Below are 16,580 nucleotides of genomic sequence, written 5' to 3' on the forward strand. Positions count from 1 at the left end.
ACCTTCTTAAGCAGGAAATAAGGGGATTTGGCTCATGTCTTTAGCAGGAAAATACATTTTTGTTAGCAGGACACGGGAGCACTACTCAGAATACAACTTCAAAGAAAATACGTTTAACTGTAGTTTCAATTGGTAGCTCCAGTGTGTTGCTTCTGTTAAACCTCAAGACAGCGACAACTGATTGACTGGAAGGAAAGCAATATTTTCTACAAAAAAGAATTGGATTCAGTCAGAAATTCAGAAACTTAATTAAAAAGGAGTTTATCAAGGAAAGAAATATAATGGAAAGGTGTTCTCAAACTAATACCTTCACTGCATAATCATGTTAGCAAAATCAAATCAAATAACATGTCTATATACAAAATTAAGAAGGCACGAGTTGTCTTCTATGGATGGATGTCTTCCCTTGGCAAGAGTCCTCTGGAATTATTATGGTCTCTTTTGTGGCTTTCAGCACCACTCCTTGGATAAACACATCTATTTCCTTGATGCACAACATTCTGCTTCTCTTCCAGTGTAAAAGTTCAGCATTCCGTAAAAAGGGTGAGGGTACATCCACGTGCCTGCCTCCCATGGCAGCAAAAACAGGTGAGGGCAGCATGTACCAAATGACAGTGTATTAGTTGCTCAGTCCTGAAAGGAGACAAACACCCAGTCAATCGGATCCCAAACATAATGCAGACACACCTTTTTATTCATTTAAGGAAGAAACCAAGGGCAAAGTAAGTTCTCTAGAAGGATGGTATACCAAAATCTTCAACTACCAAGGGCTAAGCACAGCGGCTGAAACGATTTTAATCACTTCCTGGTAAGAATGTGAAAAAAAATCAAAGAAATAAGACGGAATAAATTCAAGTTGGATAATAAACCGTGAGAATATTGAAGACGAAGATGGTCATTTATAATCTAGGCACTGATATTTACATGTATATTTTTAGAACTCTAGCATATCCTAATAAATAACTAAATAAATAAATGTGTACACACCTATGCCTCACTCCGCAAATACCCGCTTAAGTTGCGTGGAGGGGTATAATTGAACGTGGCGCCTAAGTTTTCCTAAGGGCGGCCTCGCAGGACGGCCCCACGAAGGGGCGGGGAAACCTGTATTATCGAAACGAAAGATGGACGTCCATCTTTCGTTTCGATAATACGGCCGTGGACGCCCAAATCTCAACATTTAAGTCAACCTTAGAGATGGTCGACCTAAATGTTGAGATGGGCTACCTTAGAGATGGTTGACACCAATTTTCGGCGATAATGGAAACCGAGGACACCCATCTCAAAAACAACAAAATCCAAGGCATTTGGTCGTGGGAGGAGCCAGCATAAGTAGTGCACTGGTCCCCCTGACATGCCTGGACACTAACCGAGCACCCTAGGGGGCACTGCAGTGGACTTCACAAATTGCTCCCAGGTGCATAGCTCCCTTACTTTGGGAGCTGAGCCCCCCAACCCCCCCCAAAACCCACTCCCCACAACTATACACCACTACCATAGCTCTAAGGGGTGAATGGGGGCACCTACATGTGGGTACAGTGGGTTTCTGGTAGGTTTTGGAGGGCTTATATTTACCACCACAAGTGCAACAGGTGGGAGGTGGGATGGGCCTGGGTCCGCCTGCCTGAAGTGCACTGCACCCACTAAAACTGCTCCAGGGACCTGCATACTGCTGCGATGGACCGGAGTATGACATTTGAGGCTGGTATAGAGGCTGGCAAAAAATATTTAAAAAATTTTTTTTTTTAGGGTGGGAGGGGGTTAGTGACCACTGGGGGAGTAAGGGGAGGTCATCCCCAATTCCCTCCGGTGGTCAATTCGGGCACCTTTTTGAGGCTTGGTCGCAAGAAAAAATGGACCAAGTAAAGTCGGCCAAATGCTCGTCAGGGACGCCCTTCTTTTTTCCATTATCGGCCGAGGACGGCCATCTCTTAAGTACGCCCCAGTCCCGCCTTCACTATGCTTCCGACACGCCTCCGTGAACTTTGGTCGTCCCCACGACGGAAAGCAGTTGAGGACGCCCAAAATCGGCTTTCGATTATGCCGATTTGGGCGACCCTGAGAGAAGGACGCCCATCTCCCGACTTGTGTCGAAAGATGAGCGCCCTTCTCTTTCGAAAATAAGCCTGGGGTCTTAAAGAGAGGCAGAGCACGGGTGGGACATAGGCGGGGCTCCCACATCTGTGTAAATTATATGGGTATCTGCCGCACTCAGATGCACACATTTAGACCAGCTCAATGTTCAGCTTGATGCCTGCTTTCCTTCATAGAAAAGGCTCCTACCACACACCCTCTACAGGCAGGAAGAGAGCAAGACTATAACTTGTCGCCTCTATGTAGGTGCCCCGAGGTCACATGGGAGGACCCTGGGCACCTAGTTTCTGTAATATAATACTAGCTTAAGCTGCTGTCTATGTGCCTAAAATGTGTCGCTCGCATTCATAGCAGCCACAGCCCTGGTGTAAGTGCAGGTGGCAGTACTCTGTAAGTTATAAGCATAAATGGGATCCTGTGCTGCGCCCCCTTGCATATCTGTGCTGTGTGATTTCAGTGGATATTTGCAGAATAGGGCTTAGGTGTGTCCACATTTGTGCACATGTGCTAATATGTTAAACAATTACCTGCATAACTCTCACATACATGTGAGCATTTGGGCTATAAAACTGCTCTTCAGTCACAGCACATTCTCTACGAACCTCCTTAGCTGCTCCTCTAAGTGCTGCTGACCACAAGTTTAGGAATTTTCTCTTTCAGGATATATTAAATTCTGTCATGTGGATATTTAGCACTAGGGATGCGTTTGCTCAGAACAGAGGCCTCAGTCAGGTGCTACATATTAATCTTCCTTTCCCTGCGTGTCCTTTCACAGAGCCCATTTTCCAGTGAATTACATTAATTAGGGGGTACTGCCCAGTTACAAATCAATGATATTTTTGGTCCTTGTTTATAGAACTTGTTTTCCACTTCATTGGCCTGTGCATACATTTTATCGCCACGCGTGTGCTCATCCTCAGCTAATACAGCAGAGAGTCAAGCCATCCGTGTATGCTGCCAGACTGATAACACGGACCAGTTTCAGGTCGTCACAGGGTTCATAAATTAATAGCCAAGGCAGGGATGGGCAGGATTTCTGCAGACTGAGGTCTGAAGAGATTATCACTTTTACTGAAGGACCTGCATTTTGTTTTCACGTTTTAGCTTTTAGTATTGGTTTCAGTTTTCTAAATTTGTAAATTTTCACTTTGTAGCAGAAACCACAGGCCTTATCTCTTATCTGGGTATACAACTGCAGGTACTGTTTACTGACTCACAATTACGAGTGGCAATAATGAAAACATAGTTAATGAGGGTAACGAAGACAATATCCCTGAAACAATTTTACTGTGAATTATTCTTGAGTGTCCTGTATATGTAAATTGATCTCATGCCTCTTCATTGTGGATATCCTGAAAACCCAACTGGCTATTGAGTCCCCAGGACAGGTCTGGGAAGCCCCAGGGGTGGAGGAACATCTTTCATCAGCTATTCTGTTCTACACATTTGGAATCCATGTATTGGAAGTTAGGGATGAGTTATATGAAGCCTTATCAACAAGCACAAAACAACACTAATATTCATTGGAGACAGAACAGAAAGGAATCCATTGTACAGCGCTGCGTAACCCTAGTAGCGCTTTAGAAATGTCAAGTAGTAGTAGTAGTACTAGTGAATACAGGTTTTATTTATTTATTTGCTGCATTTGTATCCCATATTTTCCCACCTATCTGCAGGCTCAATGTGGCTTACATTATGCCGCAATGGCGATCGCCATTAGCGGAATGAAAAGTACAGAGTAGTGTTACAGTTAAGATACATAAAAATATCAAGTAAATTAGAAGTAAATAAATAAATAAATAATTCATATCAGGTGTATGAGATCAAGGACAAGATATAACGTTTGATAATAACAATGTGATTAAAGTAACCAAATTAAAAGAGTTCAATGTTGGCTTGTTCTGGTGCAGTTTTGAAGTTAAGTCTTTTATAAAGGATTCTTTTTATAAGTCTCTTTGAACAGGTTAGTTTTCAGTAACTTCCGGAAGGTTGTCAGATCGTGCGTTGTTTTTATGGCATTCGGTAGTGCGTTCCATAGTTGCGTGCAGATGTAGGAGAAGCTGGATGCATATATTGATTTGTATTTAAGTCCTCTACAGTTGGGGTAATGGAGGTTCAATGAATCAAAGTCACCAACTTGCGAAGTAATAGAAATGCTAAATAGTAGTAGTAGTAATATCAGTGATAAGTCATAAGTAATCAATGATGATGACAGTCATAAACATCCAAGATGCCAGTCTTCACTGTTAGCAGTATCTATTGTTCCAGATATATGTTTTTTAAAATTGTTATTACCCTTCTTTTTAAAGTTTCATTCTCTCATATTCTTATAGTATTCCACCATACGACCAGGACCCAACATGCTCATGTTTCGCTATAAAAGCGTCATCAGGGGTCTTGAGTTTGGCTCATCCAGGTGGTAAGGAAGTCGAATACCAGCGATGTGGTGGTGAGCTCAAACTGCTCTCCCAAACGCATAGACTTTAAAGAAATATTTCCTTAGCCAGTGGTTCTCAACCTAGACCTCGGGGCACCCCACACCAGTCAGATTTTCAGGATATCCACAATGAATATGCATGAGATAGATTTGTATCTTCTGCCTCCTTGGTATGCAAATCTATCCTCATGCATATTCATTGTGGATATCCTGAAAACCTGACTGGTGTGGGGTGCCCCGAGGTCTAGGTTGAGAACCACTGGCTAAGGAAATATTTCTTTAAAGTAAGGGCAGTGGATTCGTGGAACAGCCTCTCATGGAGGTGGTGAAGATGAGAACTGTATCTGAATTTAAGAAAGTATGGGATGAACACAGAAGATCTCTGACAGAGGAAGGGATTGTTAGTTGTTATGAATGGACAGACTGGACAAGTATGGTCTTTATCTCCTGTCATTTTCTATATTCCCATTTTTCTGGATTATACTCTTGCCAATCTCCTGTGTAATGTAGTTGACCTCAGATGTACTTTGAATCAAGAATCTGCTTAACAATAACTCCTATTGGTGTCCACTGATTCAGGAATGCATCCTCTTTGTATGGAAGCCTGAATGGAAGCCTGAATGGATCTCGATACTTGTTGGAAATTTTTTTTTTTGTATCTAGCTATCAGTCCTGTGTCTGGATCTTATCTGGATAATTTAGGACAGATAAAATGCTATCCTAAGTTAAATCTAGATAGCAGACTGAATATTGCCACTATCTAGACAGTTCTGGGACCATCCTGGCTCCACTCATGCTCTGTACGGATGTTCAGAGGCTCCATTCAGATAAAGTTTCTGAATATCCTGGTCAGCAGCACTTATCTGGTTAGCAGGCATTGTTATCCAGATAAGTGCTTTTGAATACTGACCTGTTTTTCTTTTCTTTTTAAGGTAAACCACTTTGATGGACTGGCAACAAGTTTCATAACAAATAAATAAACTAAATTCCTCCTATTATCCTTGGAGGTTCAGGGATCCAACACCATAAAGAGGAGGTTTGGGGAATTTGCCTATCCAGATAATCCCAGTGGCTTCCTGGTGAGTGAGAAGGAGAAAGGAGGAGTCAAGAAGGATACAGATCAGTTTCCTACCAGCTTTTTGTACCTTTAACCCTTTACTGGGAAGATAACAGTTTTTGTCTACTTTTATCACCAAGTAAAGATTTTGGTGGCAACAATCAGTCATGCTGAATTAGACTCAGATATTGAGACCCGGGCACTGAATATCCAGGACTTTCACAGCTGTGACTGATATTCAAGTGCTGGCACCCAAATAACTAATCAGGCATAGCGAGTACTGCTTTTTATACAGTCCTACTTAACTGGTCCATTATCCAGGCAGCAGCACATGAATACTGGTGGTGCCCAGATTTCTTCTGGGTCTGCCCAAACTCCATCCCAGGACTGGCCCGGCACTAACCGGGGAATGCCGCTGCAGTCAGAGCTGATATTCAGTGACACTCCCTGGTTAAATGACGCTGACTAGAAGCTCTCCAGTTAAATAGCACTGAATATTGACCCCTTTACGTTTATCAAACCAAAATCAGAACTGGATTCCACCTCATTTGGGTAAGTGAAGAAGTGAAAGAGTGTTATTTATATACCGCTTAGACCTAAGCAGTTTACAGTTTCATTTTACAAGTACTGGGTCTATCCCTAGTGGGCTCAGAATTTAAGTAGTACATTGTACTACTGTTATACCTGGGGTAATACAGGGTTAAGTGACTTGCCCAGGGTCAATCTGAGCTGCAGAGAACATTGGGCCCTGGAAATGACTTAATTGTCCCCCAATTTCACATATGCCTGAAAAGAAAAAGAATGCTTGGAATACTTTTCATGTGTCATATATAATTTGATATTGTCATCTTTTGCTCATACCTGACCTAAAAAAGAAGGTTCTGCCTTCGAAAGCTCAACAAAAATGCATTAAGCTGCTAATCCAATAAAAAAGGTATCACCTTATTTTCCTTTCTTTTGTTTTATTTATTGCCTTTAAAGTGAACTAACACAGCAATCACACTACTTCATCCACTCCGAAAACACAACAGGAAGGACAAAATAAAAGTATGACAAAGCAAAACAGTACACCACACGCTAAAGACACGGAAGAGATTGAACACCCACTGCTGGTAGGGCAACACCAAGCATTCTCTCTCCTCGTGTAGTCTTCTTGTATAGATAGAAATCCTACCATTTCAACCTCAAGTCTGAAAAAAAGGGTTACAGCTTGGCCAAATTAAGTTTTTTTTTTATTTTTTATAAAGCGCAGGAAGCTTAAGTGCAGTGAGTGTTTGTTTTGGATGGTGGAAGGTGGCTGGACAGCTGTTTGTTTGACAGCCATTCCTGATAAGTGGAGGGATAACATAAAACTTGCACCAGCTGCCAGGGTCCTGCCAGCATATTGTCAGCAGCACTCAAGCACTGATGCAAAGTTACTGCTTAAAGGGACAGCAGCTCTGTTCCACAAGGGCTTGATTTTATAACAGACTTGACACTAATGGGCACGCAATAACATTCAATCCCTTACTTTATTAATTCTTTCTTTAATTGGACCATCAGAAGTGTGCCTTACTGAAAACATTATCAGAAGGCTATCACCATAGTTCCTCATAGATCCATCATTTCTGTAGCTTTTATAGAAAACTTTTCTCTTATATATATATTTTATAATCCAAATATTTTAAAGATTTCTAAATATTCAAAATAAACTTATGTTCATATGCACCAAAAGCCAGGCAATATTTAGAAGTCTTAAAAATATTTGGATTATAAGATATATCTATATATAAAACTCACCCTCAACGTTCTATTGGCTGCTGACGTCACTGAAGCCAAGGTTCATATGTTCGAAGCTCTGAAGCCTCGAAAATCACAGTCTGTGGGCCCCGCCCTTGCGTCAAACGGTATGACGTTGAGGGCGGAGCACATTCTCAGCTCCAACGTTGTACTCCACTGAAGCTCTGCTCCGCCCTCGCTTCAAAACGCGATGACGTTGAGGGCGGAGCACACGTTACTTCGGCAGGTCAGTGGGGTGGGGGGGCCTTCGGCGGAGGCTGCAGGGGGGCCGCCGACACACGGAGACACATAGGCACGGAGGGGAGCCTTGCTAGCGCCCGTTTCATTGCGATTTGAAATGGGCCTTTGTTACTAGTATAAGAGAAAACGTTTTCCATAAAAATGATGGATCTATGAGGAATTATGGCATTCTATGCTGACTTCCTGCAGAAAAAGACCTGGTATCCACCTTTCAGTGTATGGCTCTCAGTAAGTCACATAACCTCTCTGCACAACACAAACCCTAATGCTTATTTACAGTGCATATATTTAAAGATAAAGCTTACCTTTCTTCTGCATTAAATTCTGTCTCGCTTTAACAAATGCCAAGATGTCAGCATCGACCTGGCTGTCTCCTGTAAGAGGGATGGCAGAGCCCACGTTCTTTGGCGTCCTGAAAGAAGCCCAGACATTCAGGCAATCAGAGAACTAGCAGAAATTTCTCCAGGATGTTCCTTATCTAGTTTAGGACTCAGTTTTCCCTGGAGCAGATATTCAAAAAATTAGTCTGGGTAGCTTCAAGAATTATCTGGATAAATCTTCTCGTTTGAACTTCCCCAAAGACTGGACTTGTTCAGATAAAATTTAACCAGTTATCTGGGGGGGGGGGGGGGGGGGGGGGGGGGGGGGGTGGGGGGGTGGGGGGTAGAGGTGTACCAGGGGCACAATGCACAATTAAACGATATTCAGAGCTATATGGTGAAATTCAATCAGAAAACTCATTGTACTAAAGTAAACCAGATAAATTATCAGGCCATCTATAATCCAGTTGGCTGAATATTCCAGTGCCTAACCAGATATGTCTGGCTGAATGTTGGCCTCACTTAGTCCAATATTTTATACTGTTTACAAAACATTTTGAAAAGAGGGTTGTGGAGTGGTCTGATTAGGGGGTCAAGACCTCTCAGCCAGGGCCATTGAGAGACGACGCCAGGCCAGGGACAAACAATGCACCCCCCTCCCTCTGCCTGCAGCCAGTGGCCCCTCGCCCAGTTCAATGTCTCTCTTGTCTTTCTCTCCTCCCCACCTTCAGCAGTGTTCCTGCGGCTACTGGCAGCATAAAAAAAGAAGCAACTTGCCTCTGGCTGACATCTAAAGTGTTTCTGCTCTGTGTTCCACCTGTGCGGACACAGGAAGTTGTGTCAGAGGAGGTGGAACAAAGCAGAGGGAACACTTCTGAGGCCAGCCAGAGATAGGCTGCTTTTGTTTTAGATGCTGCCAGTAGCCTTCAGTAACACTACCGAGGGGAGGAGGGAAAGATGAGAGAGATACTGAACTGGGGGGGGGAGGGAGGAAGGAGAGGAGAAAAATTCTGGTTTGCATGTAAAACTGGGGTGGCAAAGCCATTTGTGCCACCCTATAGTGATGCTTATGGCCAGGGGAATCTTGCCCCTCCTCTCAGCCATAGCACAACAATGATGCTTATTGGCTGGAGTCAGGGTGCACACATTGATTCTGGAGAGAGCTGTTGTGTGTTGCCCATGCACAAGGCCTCATAATTTATTTATTTATTACATTTGTATCCCGCGCTTTCCCGCTCATCGCAGGCTCAATGCGGCTTACATAGTAACAACAGAATACAATCTGTAGTATCTGAATCAACAAAGGAGGTATGTAGTAGGACAAATGAACAAGGGTAAATGGGATAAAAGAGGTATGAGAGAAAGGATAGGGATAGGTAAGGAAGTGGAGCGATGAAGAAGAGGTAGGGGAATACAACAGGCAGTCTTGTTGAGGGCCAAATATAGGGGAAAATCTCCAATTTACTGAGATAGAATGCTCATTGAGCTATAGCCAAACACAGACCAGTTTCACGTAAAAGACAAGAATTGCCAGACTTCCCTTAAATACAATGGGATTGGATTTTTATGTGTAAATTAGTTTGGTATAGGCAGAGTAATATTCTTATAAACTCTGAAAAGTTAATTCTAATGCTCCAGATGATGTGGCACTGCAGTTTCGTATTCCTGTGGTAATGCTCTGGATGTGGCATAGTGCAATCTAGTATACCTGTGGTAATACACTGGATGTGACACTCTGGTATTTGTGTGCTGTAGTATGCTCTGGATGTTACACTCTGCAGTCTAATATTACTGTGGTAATGCATTGGATGTGGTACACTGAAGTCTGCTATTACCCTCGGCAGTGTTACTTCACCAGATGCACTGGATGTGATGTACTGCAGTCTAGTATTCCTTTAGTAATGCTCTGGATGTGAGGCACTGCAGTCTGTTATTCCTGTGATAATGCACAGGATGTGGTACACAGCAGTCTGGTATTCATGTGTGTGATACCACTAGTGAGGGTTGGGGGTAGGCCTGCACAATAACACAGCTGGACAAAGGTGCAAAACTGAAAATAAGTACTTTATTAACAGAAACTTTGATCCCTGTTACATCACAGGGCCAGGAACATAAGGTGAAAAATCTCTTTGGTTTAACAAATGCAGTCTTATCCAGGGCCTGTGGCTGACAGGGCCTGAACACAGTCTGAGGCTGTTGGATACCATGCCCCAAACACAGCCTGTTAACTCTTCTCTTTCTCTCTCTGTGTTCCAGGTCTGGCTCTAGCCAGACCTCAGGGCAAGGTTTACAAGTCTCAAGTCAAAAGTGGCTTACCTCGGCCAAGTCACGGTCGCAAGACATAGATTGTAGAGGCACATGGTGGGGCTTCAACTGTTCCTTCCCGGTCTGGCCCTACCTTTTATACTTCCTCTTTACTGTATCTTCAGCTCCACCTCTCCCGTCTTACTTCCTCACTGGGCGGGACTAATGGGTTAAGGAGGCTCATGCTATCTGAGGGACTATCCTTAAGGGTGAGGGGCAGTATTCTGTATATCCCCTCAAATACCCTCCCACTCAGCTCAACCCTGCCCAGTTGAACGCCTGCCACCACTTGAGACAAAAACAGTGTTGCCAGGTGGAAAATTTTTTTCCCACCCAAACGAGCCCAAATCCAGCCCAAAACCCGCCCAAACTCAAACCCCGCCCCTGACACCCCAACCCCCGCGTCATCACCCCCGCCCCCGCCGTCACCGGCCCCGCCTCCCCCGTCACCGGCCCCGCCCAACACGTCACTAACCCCGCCCAAAACGTCACTAACCCTGCCCAAAACGTCACTAACCCCGCCCCCCGCGGCCGAAAAAACCGCCCGAAAAACCGCGGAAAAGAAAAAAAAGAAGCCCAAAAAACCGCGACCCGTCGCGGGCAAAGATTTCCCGCGGCGGGTCGCGGAAAACCGCCCAATTGGGCGGTAAAACCGGCCACCTGGCAACACTGGACAAAAGTCAGCACTGGCATGGTCTAAGCCTGCCCACTGTTTCACCCAATAGCTGAAGGGCTGGAGGATAAGGAACCAGCACATGATATGTGCATTTGTGTCTTTATGTCCACTAAAGGGGTTGAGGGTCAGTGATCAGCAGGAAGTGTCTCCCCAGTAGATAATATTGGAAGGTTTCAAGGGCCCACTTGACTGCCAGAGCCTCCTTCTCAATCACTGCTTAATTCTTCTCTCTCGGGAACAGCTTCCGGCTAATGTAGGCCATGGGTGTTCTTCCCCATCCACTTCCTGGGCCAGAATGGCCCAGAGACCAACCTCTGATGCATCTGTCTGCACAATGAAGGGCCAGTTGAAGTCTGGGCTGAACAGCACTGCCTCTGAGCACTGCCTCTTCAGGGTTTGGAATGCCACCTCTAACTCTTCAGTCCAGTGTATCAGCTCTGGAGCCTTCTTTAGTAGAAGGCGGGTTAGCCATTCTGCCTTCTCAGCGAACCCTGGAATAAACCAGCAGTAATAAGTCTCATACTTGTTTCTTCATCTGGAGTACTGGCACATGATTGCCCCTACCTTCTGGATCTGGGGTCTCACTTGTCCTTTCCCAACCGAGTACCCCAGATACTGGACTTCTTGTCCTCCCAAGAAGTGCTTTTTAGGATTTGATGTTAGCCCATTGGTCCATAGACTATCCAGTACTGCTTCTATCTGGTTGAGATGGGTCCTCCAAGCTTTACTGCAGATGACAATGTCGTCTAAGTAAGCAGTCGCATAGTCTCCATGTGGTTTGTGGAATCGATCCACGAGTCGCTGAAGGTAGCTGGAGCCCCATGAAGGCCAAATGGCAACACCGTGAACCGAAACAAACTCTGGGGTGTGGAAAAGGCTGTCTTCTCCTTGGCAGCAGGGGTTGGAGGTACCTGCCAATATCCTTTGGTCAGAGTCCAATGTTGAGATGAATCGGGCTTCTCCCAGTTGCTCGATGACTTTGTCTATCCTCAGCATTAGATAGGCCTCTAGTTTGGAGACAGCATTCACCTTCCAGAAATCAACTGGATACTCCCATCCGTCTTTGGCACCAGAACAATGGACGATGACCAGTTACTGGTTGACTCCTTGATGGTGCTCAGTTCCAGCATTTCAGCGACCTTCTGGGCTTCTGGAATCCTATAGGGATGTTACCAGACTACCACTCCCAGCTCAGTAAGAAAGTAATGAGTTGTAAGGTAGGTCCGACCTGGCACTCCGGAAAATACATCTTGATTCTGACGTACTAACTGCTCTTGGTCAGCCTTCTGTGAGATGGAGAGCTGGTCGTCAAATGGAATAAGACATAAGCATCGCCACACTGGGACAGACCAAAGGTCCATCTAGCTCAGCACCCTGTCTCCGACAGTGGCCAATCCAGGTCACAATCACACGACAAGATCCACGGAGCAAAGCATTTTGTACTGCTTGTCCCAGGAATAGTGGATTTTTCCCTACGTCCATTTAATAACATTCTATGGCTTTTTCCTTCAGGAAGCCGTCCAAACCTTTCTTAAACTTTGCTAAGCTAACCGCCTTAACCACATTCTCCAGCAACGAATTCCAGAGTCGAATTACACGCTGAGTAAAGAATAATTTTCTCTTATTTGTTTTAAACTTACTGCACTCCAGCTTCATCGCATGCCCCCTTGTCCTAGTATTTTTGGAAAGCGTAAACAGATGCTCCATATCTATCTTTTCCACTCCACTCATTATTTTATATACCTCTATCATATCACCCCTCAGCTGCCTTTTCTCCAAGCTGAAGAGCCCCAGCCGCTTTAGCCTTTCCTCATAGGAAAGTTGTCCCATCCCCTTAATCATATTTGTCGCCCTTCTCTGCACCTTTTCTAATTCCACTATATCTTTTTGTCATGGGGACCCACTTCTTCAACAAATTAATGTGGAAGTTCTTTGCCTTGTCACTCTTGTCCAGTTGGGCCACCTTGTAATTAACAGGTCCCATCTTTTCTACAACTTCATACGGACCTTTCCACTTGCATAAATGTTTACTCTTTGAGGAGGGTAAGATAATTCAGACTCTATGCCCTGGCTGGAAGGTTCTCTGTACTGCTTTCTGATTGTAAGCTCAGGCTTGACCCGCTTGAGCCTTTTCCAAGTAGAGCTTGGATGCCTCACCTATTTTCTTCAGCCTCTCCTGCATGGTGAGAACAAATTTGGCCAAGTTCATTCCCGAGCTGGGTTCCTTATCCCAAGCTTCCTGAATGACATCCAGGATTCCTCTAGGTCTCCTCCCATATAACAGTTCAAATGGAGAGAATCATGTTGAGCTTTGCAGTGCCTCCCAAATTGCCAAACAGTAGATATGGGAGAATCCCAGTTTTTCCCATCTTCAGCTATAAAATTCTTCAGCATTTTCTTGAGAGTCCTGTTGAAGTGTTCCACTAGACCATTTCTCTGTGGATGATAAACTTATGTCTGCAAGGTCTTCACTTTTAACAGGGCACACACTTGCTTCATAACTCTGGACATAAAGGTGGTGCCTTGGTCACTCAATAAATACCCAGTGCACCTGAATGTAACTCACCTTGAACTACTACGGAAAAATGTGTTAGCAAAATCCAAAGTAAAATAAATAAAAAAAAAATATTTCTGCAGGGATTTGCATCTAGGAGAAAACTTCCCACACAGCATTCACCACTGTGGTAATTTTCATATTACACAGGACAATGGCCTTTGGGTAGCAAGTGGCGTAATCTAAAATAATCAGGATATATTTGTTGCCACAGGTGTGCATTCTAGAGGTCCCACGAATTCCATTGTTACTCTCTTGAATGGAATGTTGACAAGGGGCATGGGCATGGGAGGGGCAGGTGGAAGCCTCGCAGGACTACTCAGCTGGTAAGTTGGGCAGATCTGACAAGAGCTCAACTTGCTTGAATACACCCAGCAAGGTGACTGGGGGTAATTGCATGACCTGCCTATGATAGGGTTGAGGAACTAACAATTGCTCTACCTCTTCCCCCTCCAAGGTTCCTTTGGCCACCCTATATAAGTCATTCTTTATTATAAAATATAGAAGTGTTGCCTTAGAGGAGTCCTGGTTGCCCAAGAGATTCCCATCTATGGTAACAACCCTAGCTTGTGCTGCTCTAAGGGACTCATACTCTGACTGTGCCCTTTTAAAATTCCCTGTAGCTCCCTTGATATTCCATTTAGGTAGGCTGTCTAAAGGCAATGGCATAGCCAGGGGGGATGCCAGGGGGGCGGCTGCTCCCCCAAACGGAGTTCTGCCGGCGCTGGCACCTATTTCTTTTCAATGTGTTGCACTGAAAATGTGCTCTGGTACTGGCAGAAGTCCGCTTTCGCGCCGCTCTCGCTCCCCCTGCGCCGTCAACCTGGCTCCGCTTCTGTCTAAAGGGTGTGGGGTGTCCGGACCACCGTCTTCCCCCAGCTCCAGATCTCCATCCACTGCAGCTCCTAGATTCAGAGAGAAACGCAATTTCCCTAACTACTGCTGGCAGCAGGGTTTAGGCCACTTTGGGTTTTTGGTATACATGACAGGATCCTCCAGTGGGAAGATCTCAGGGAAAGACTCTTCCTCTTTGAGCCAGTGATAGCTGGGCTCAGATGGCACAGAAATTTGGGAAATCCCAGCCCAAAACTACCGGGTAAGGATGCCAAGGCAAGACTGCTACTTGCAGCTGAGCTTGCTCTACAGGCATTTCAAAGGATACTTCAGCTGCCGGTTACTGCCTCTGGTCACCATATACACATGCCAGGGTCACAGTCCGCTTGTAATTCAACTGCAGATGGTTGAGTATCTCTCTCTGAACAAGGGTCTTGATATTTCCAGATTCCACAAGGGCTTGTTTAGGATTGCCCTTCGACTTCAACTTGTAACACACAATTTCTGCTTCCTGGAGGGGAAGCTTCCACAGAACTGCAGTAGTGTGGGGCTACCATGTTTACATCCATGGCATCTTTGGCTGAATCTTGGCAGTTCTGGGCTATATGACCTTTTCCCCCCACACTGGAAACAAGTGGGGCCATAAGGATCCCGCATCCAGGTCTGTGGGTTGCGGTATGTTCACAGGGACGAAGGTCTCCATTGCTGAAACACCTTCCTTGGAGATCCCGAGTGGGAAGATGGATTCTGATCCCTCAGATTATCCACTCCAGTCTTTTCTCTTTTCCTCCCAGGACTCCCAGCCTGCTTCCTCTCCTTGTAGATTTCTGACACTGGTTGGGCTTGGTAGAAGGCTTCAGCCGCTTCTAAAGAATTCTCTGGATGTGGCATAGTGCAGTCTAGTATTCCTGTGATAATGCAGTGGATGTGACACTCTGGAGTCTGGTATTACTGTAGTAATGCACTGGATGGGATGTACTGCAGTCTAATATTCCTCTGCTAATGAAATGGATGTGGTACACTGCAGTCTGGTATTCCTGTGGTAATAAACCTCCCGATGCAAAATGTACTTTTATTCAATTTCTATACGTAGCAAAACTTAGAAATACTTAGCTGCAAAATGTCTATCTTCAAATCCAGCACAGACCGTGACTGACGATGGTCAGCATTTCGTGATAGCTGCGTCAGGGTCAGACAGTCATGGATCTGTAAAAAGAAAATTAGAGACAGGCACAATCGCCAGAATAGCTCCATAAAACATTAACAAAACAATGCTTCTTATCGGAGCAAAAAAGCGGCCATAGTCCAAATCGCCAAAAGCGTTTATGTAAGGTGACATCAGACACCAACATATAAATGCACCAATCAACAGCAAGCAGACCCAGCTGTAAAAAAAGGTCTACAAATGCCATTCAAAAAGGTTACCATTCAAATAAGTTTACCACTCAAAAATAACTTCAAAAAATATCTTTAAAAAATGTCTTTAAGAAACCCCATTAGAAAAAATGGCACCATTCAATTCGGGCGTTTAAACCTGATGGGGCTAATGAATTAAGCTGAAAGATCCACTGTTCTTCTCGTTGTAAAAGAACACATCATCTATCTCCCCTTCTGAAAAAGGGTTGTATCTGCTGTAATATTACACACCATAGCATGTCAAAATTGTGGTTTAAAGCTGTACAAGGAACTGCCGGGGGGGGGGGGGGGGGCATACAATACAGTACACCACAAACTCAGACTGACAAGAAGTATTCATAAACAACTGACATTCCTTATTAGTTTGTGGATCTACAAACACTCTAATTTCAATCATCATGTCATGTCACACATTACACAAGTGTTACACTTCTTATGTCCATTATATATCTTTTGAACTTGCTCATCGGTCAGCAATACTGCTGGGCATAAAAGCTCCTTTAAATTTCTTCCTCTGCTATAGGCAATGCGAAGATTTGATTGTGAAAACATAGGTATTGCTGTCAAGATATTCCAATGTCTCCTGATCACCTTCGCAACACTAGCAGCTGGTGAAAATATCATCCTCTTTATCTACAGAAGAACAAGGTTGAAAAAGGAGATCTCTATTGCTATACTTAGCCCTACGATAAGCTTTGTCAATCATATAAAGCGAATGCTACATACCTGTAGAAGGTATTCTCCGAGGACAGCAGGCTGATTGATCTCACTGATGGGTTGACGTCCTCGGCAGCCCCCTCCATCGGAAAGTTTACTAGCAAAGGCCTTTGCTAGTCCTCGCGCGCCCATGCGCACCGCGCATGCGCGGC

The 16,580-nt window shown here is 44.6% G+C and overlaps 1 protein-coding gene across 1 annotated transcript in view; it reads right to left on the reverse strand.

Annotated features, from left to right (window-relative positions):
* Window positions 1-300: 300 nt before the first annotated feature.
* Window positions 301-16,580, reverse strand: part of KIF6 (kinesin family member 6) — a 795,359-nt gene continuing 779,079 nt past the window's right edge. Inside the window, exons 21-22 of the mRNA XM_030195774.1 lie at window positions 7,913-8,019; window positions 301-633 (exon numbers count right to left, since the gene is read on the reverse strand). Of these exons, the coding sequence (XP_030051634.1) occupies window positions 620-633; window positions 7,913-8,019 (121 nt within the window). The 3' untranslated portion in view covers window positions 301-619. The remainder of the gene's footprint in view (window positions 634-7,912; window positions 8,020-16,580) is intronic.

This window comes from Microcaecilia unicolor, chromosome 3 (assembly GCF_901765095.1).
Source record: "Microcaecilia unicolor chromosome 3, aMicUni1.1, whole genome shotgun sequence".
NCBI lineage: Eukaryota > Metazoa > Chordata > Amphibia > Gymnophiona > Siphonopidae > Microcaecilia > Microcaecilia unicolor.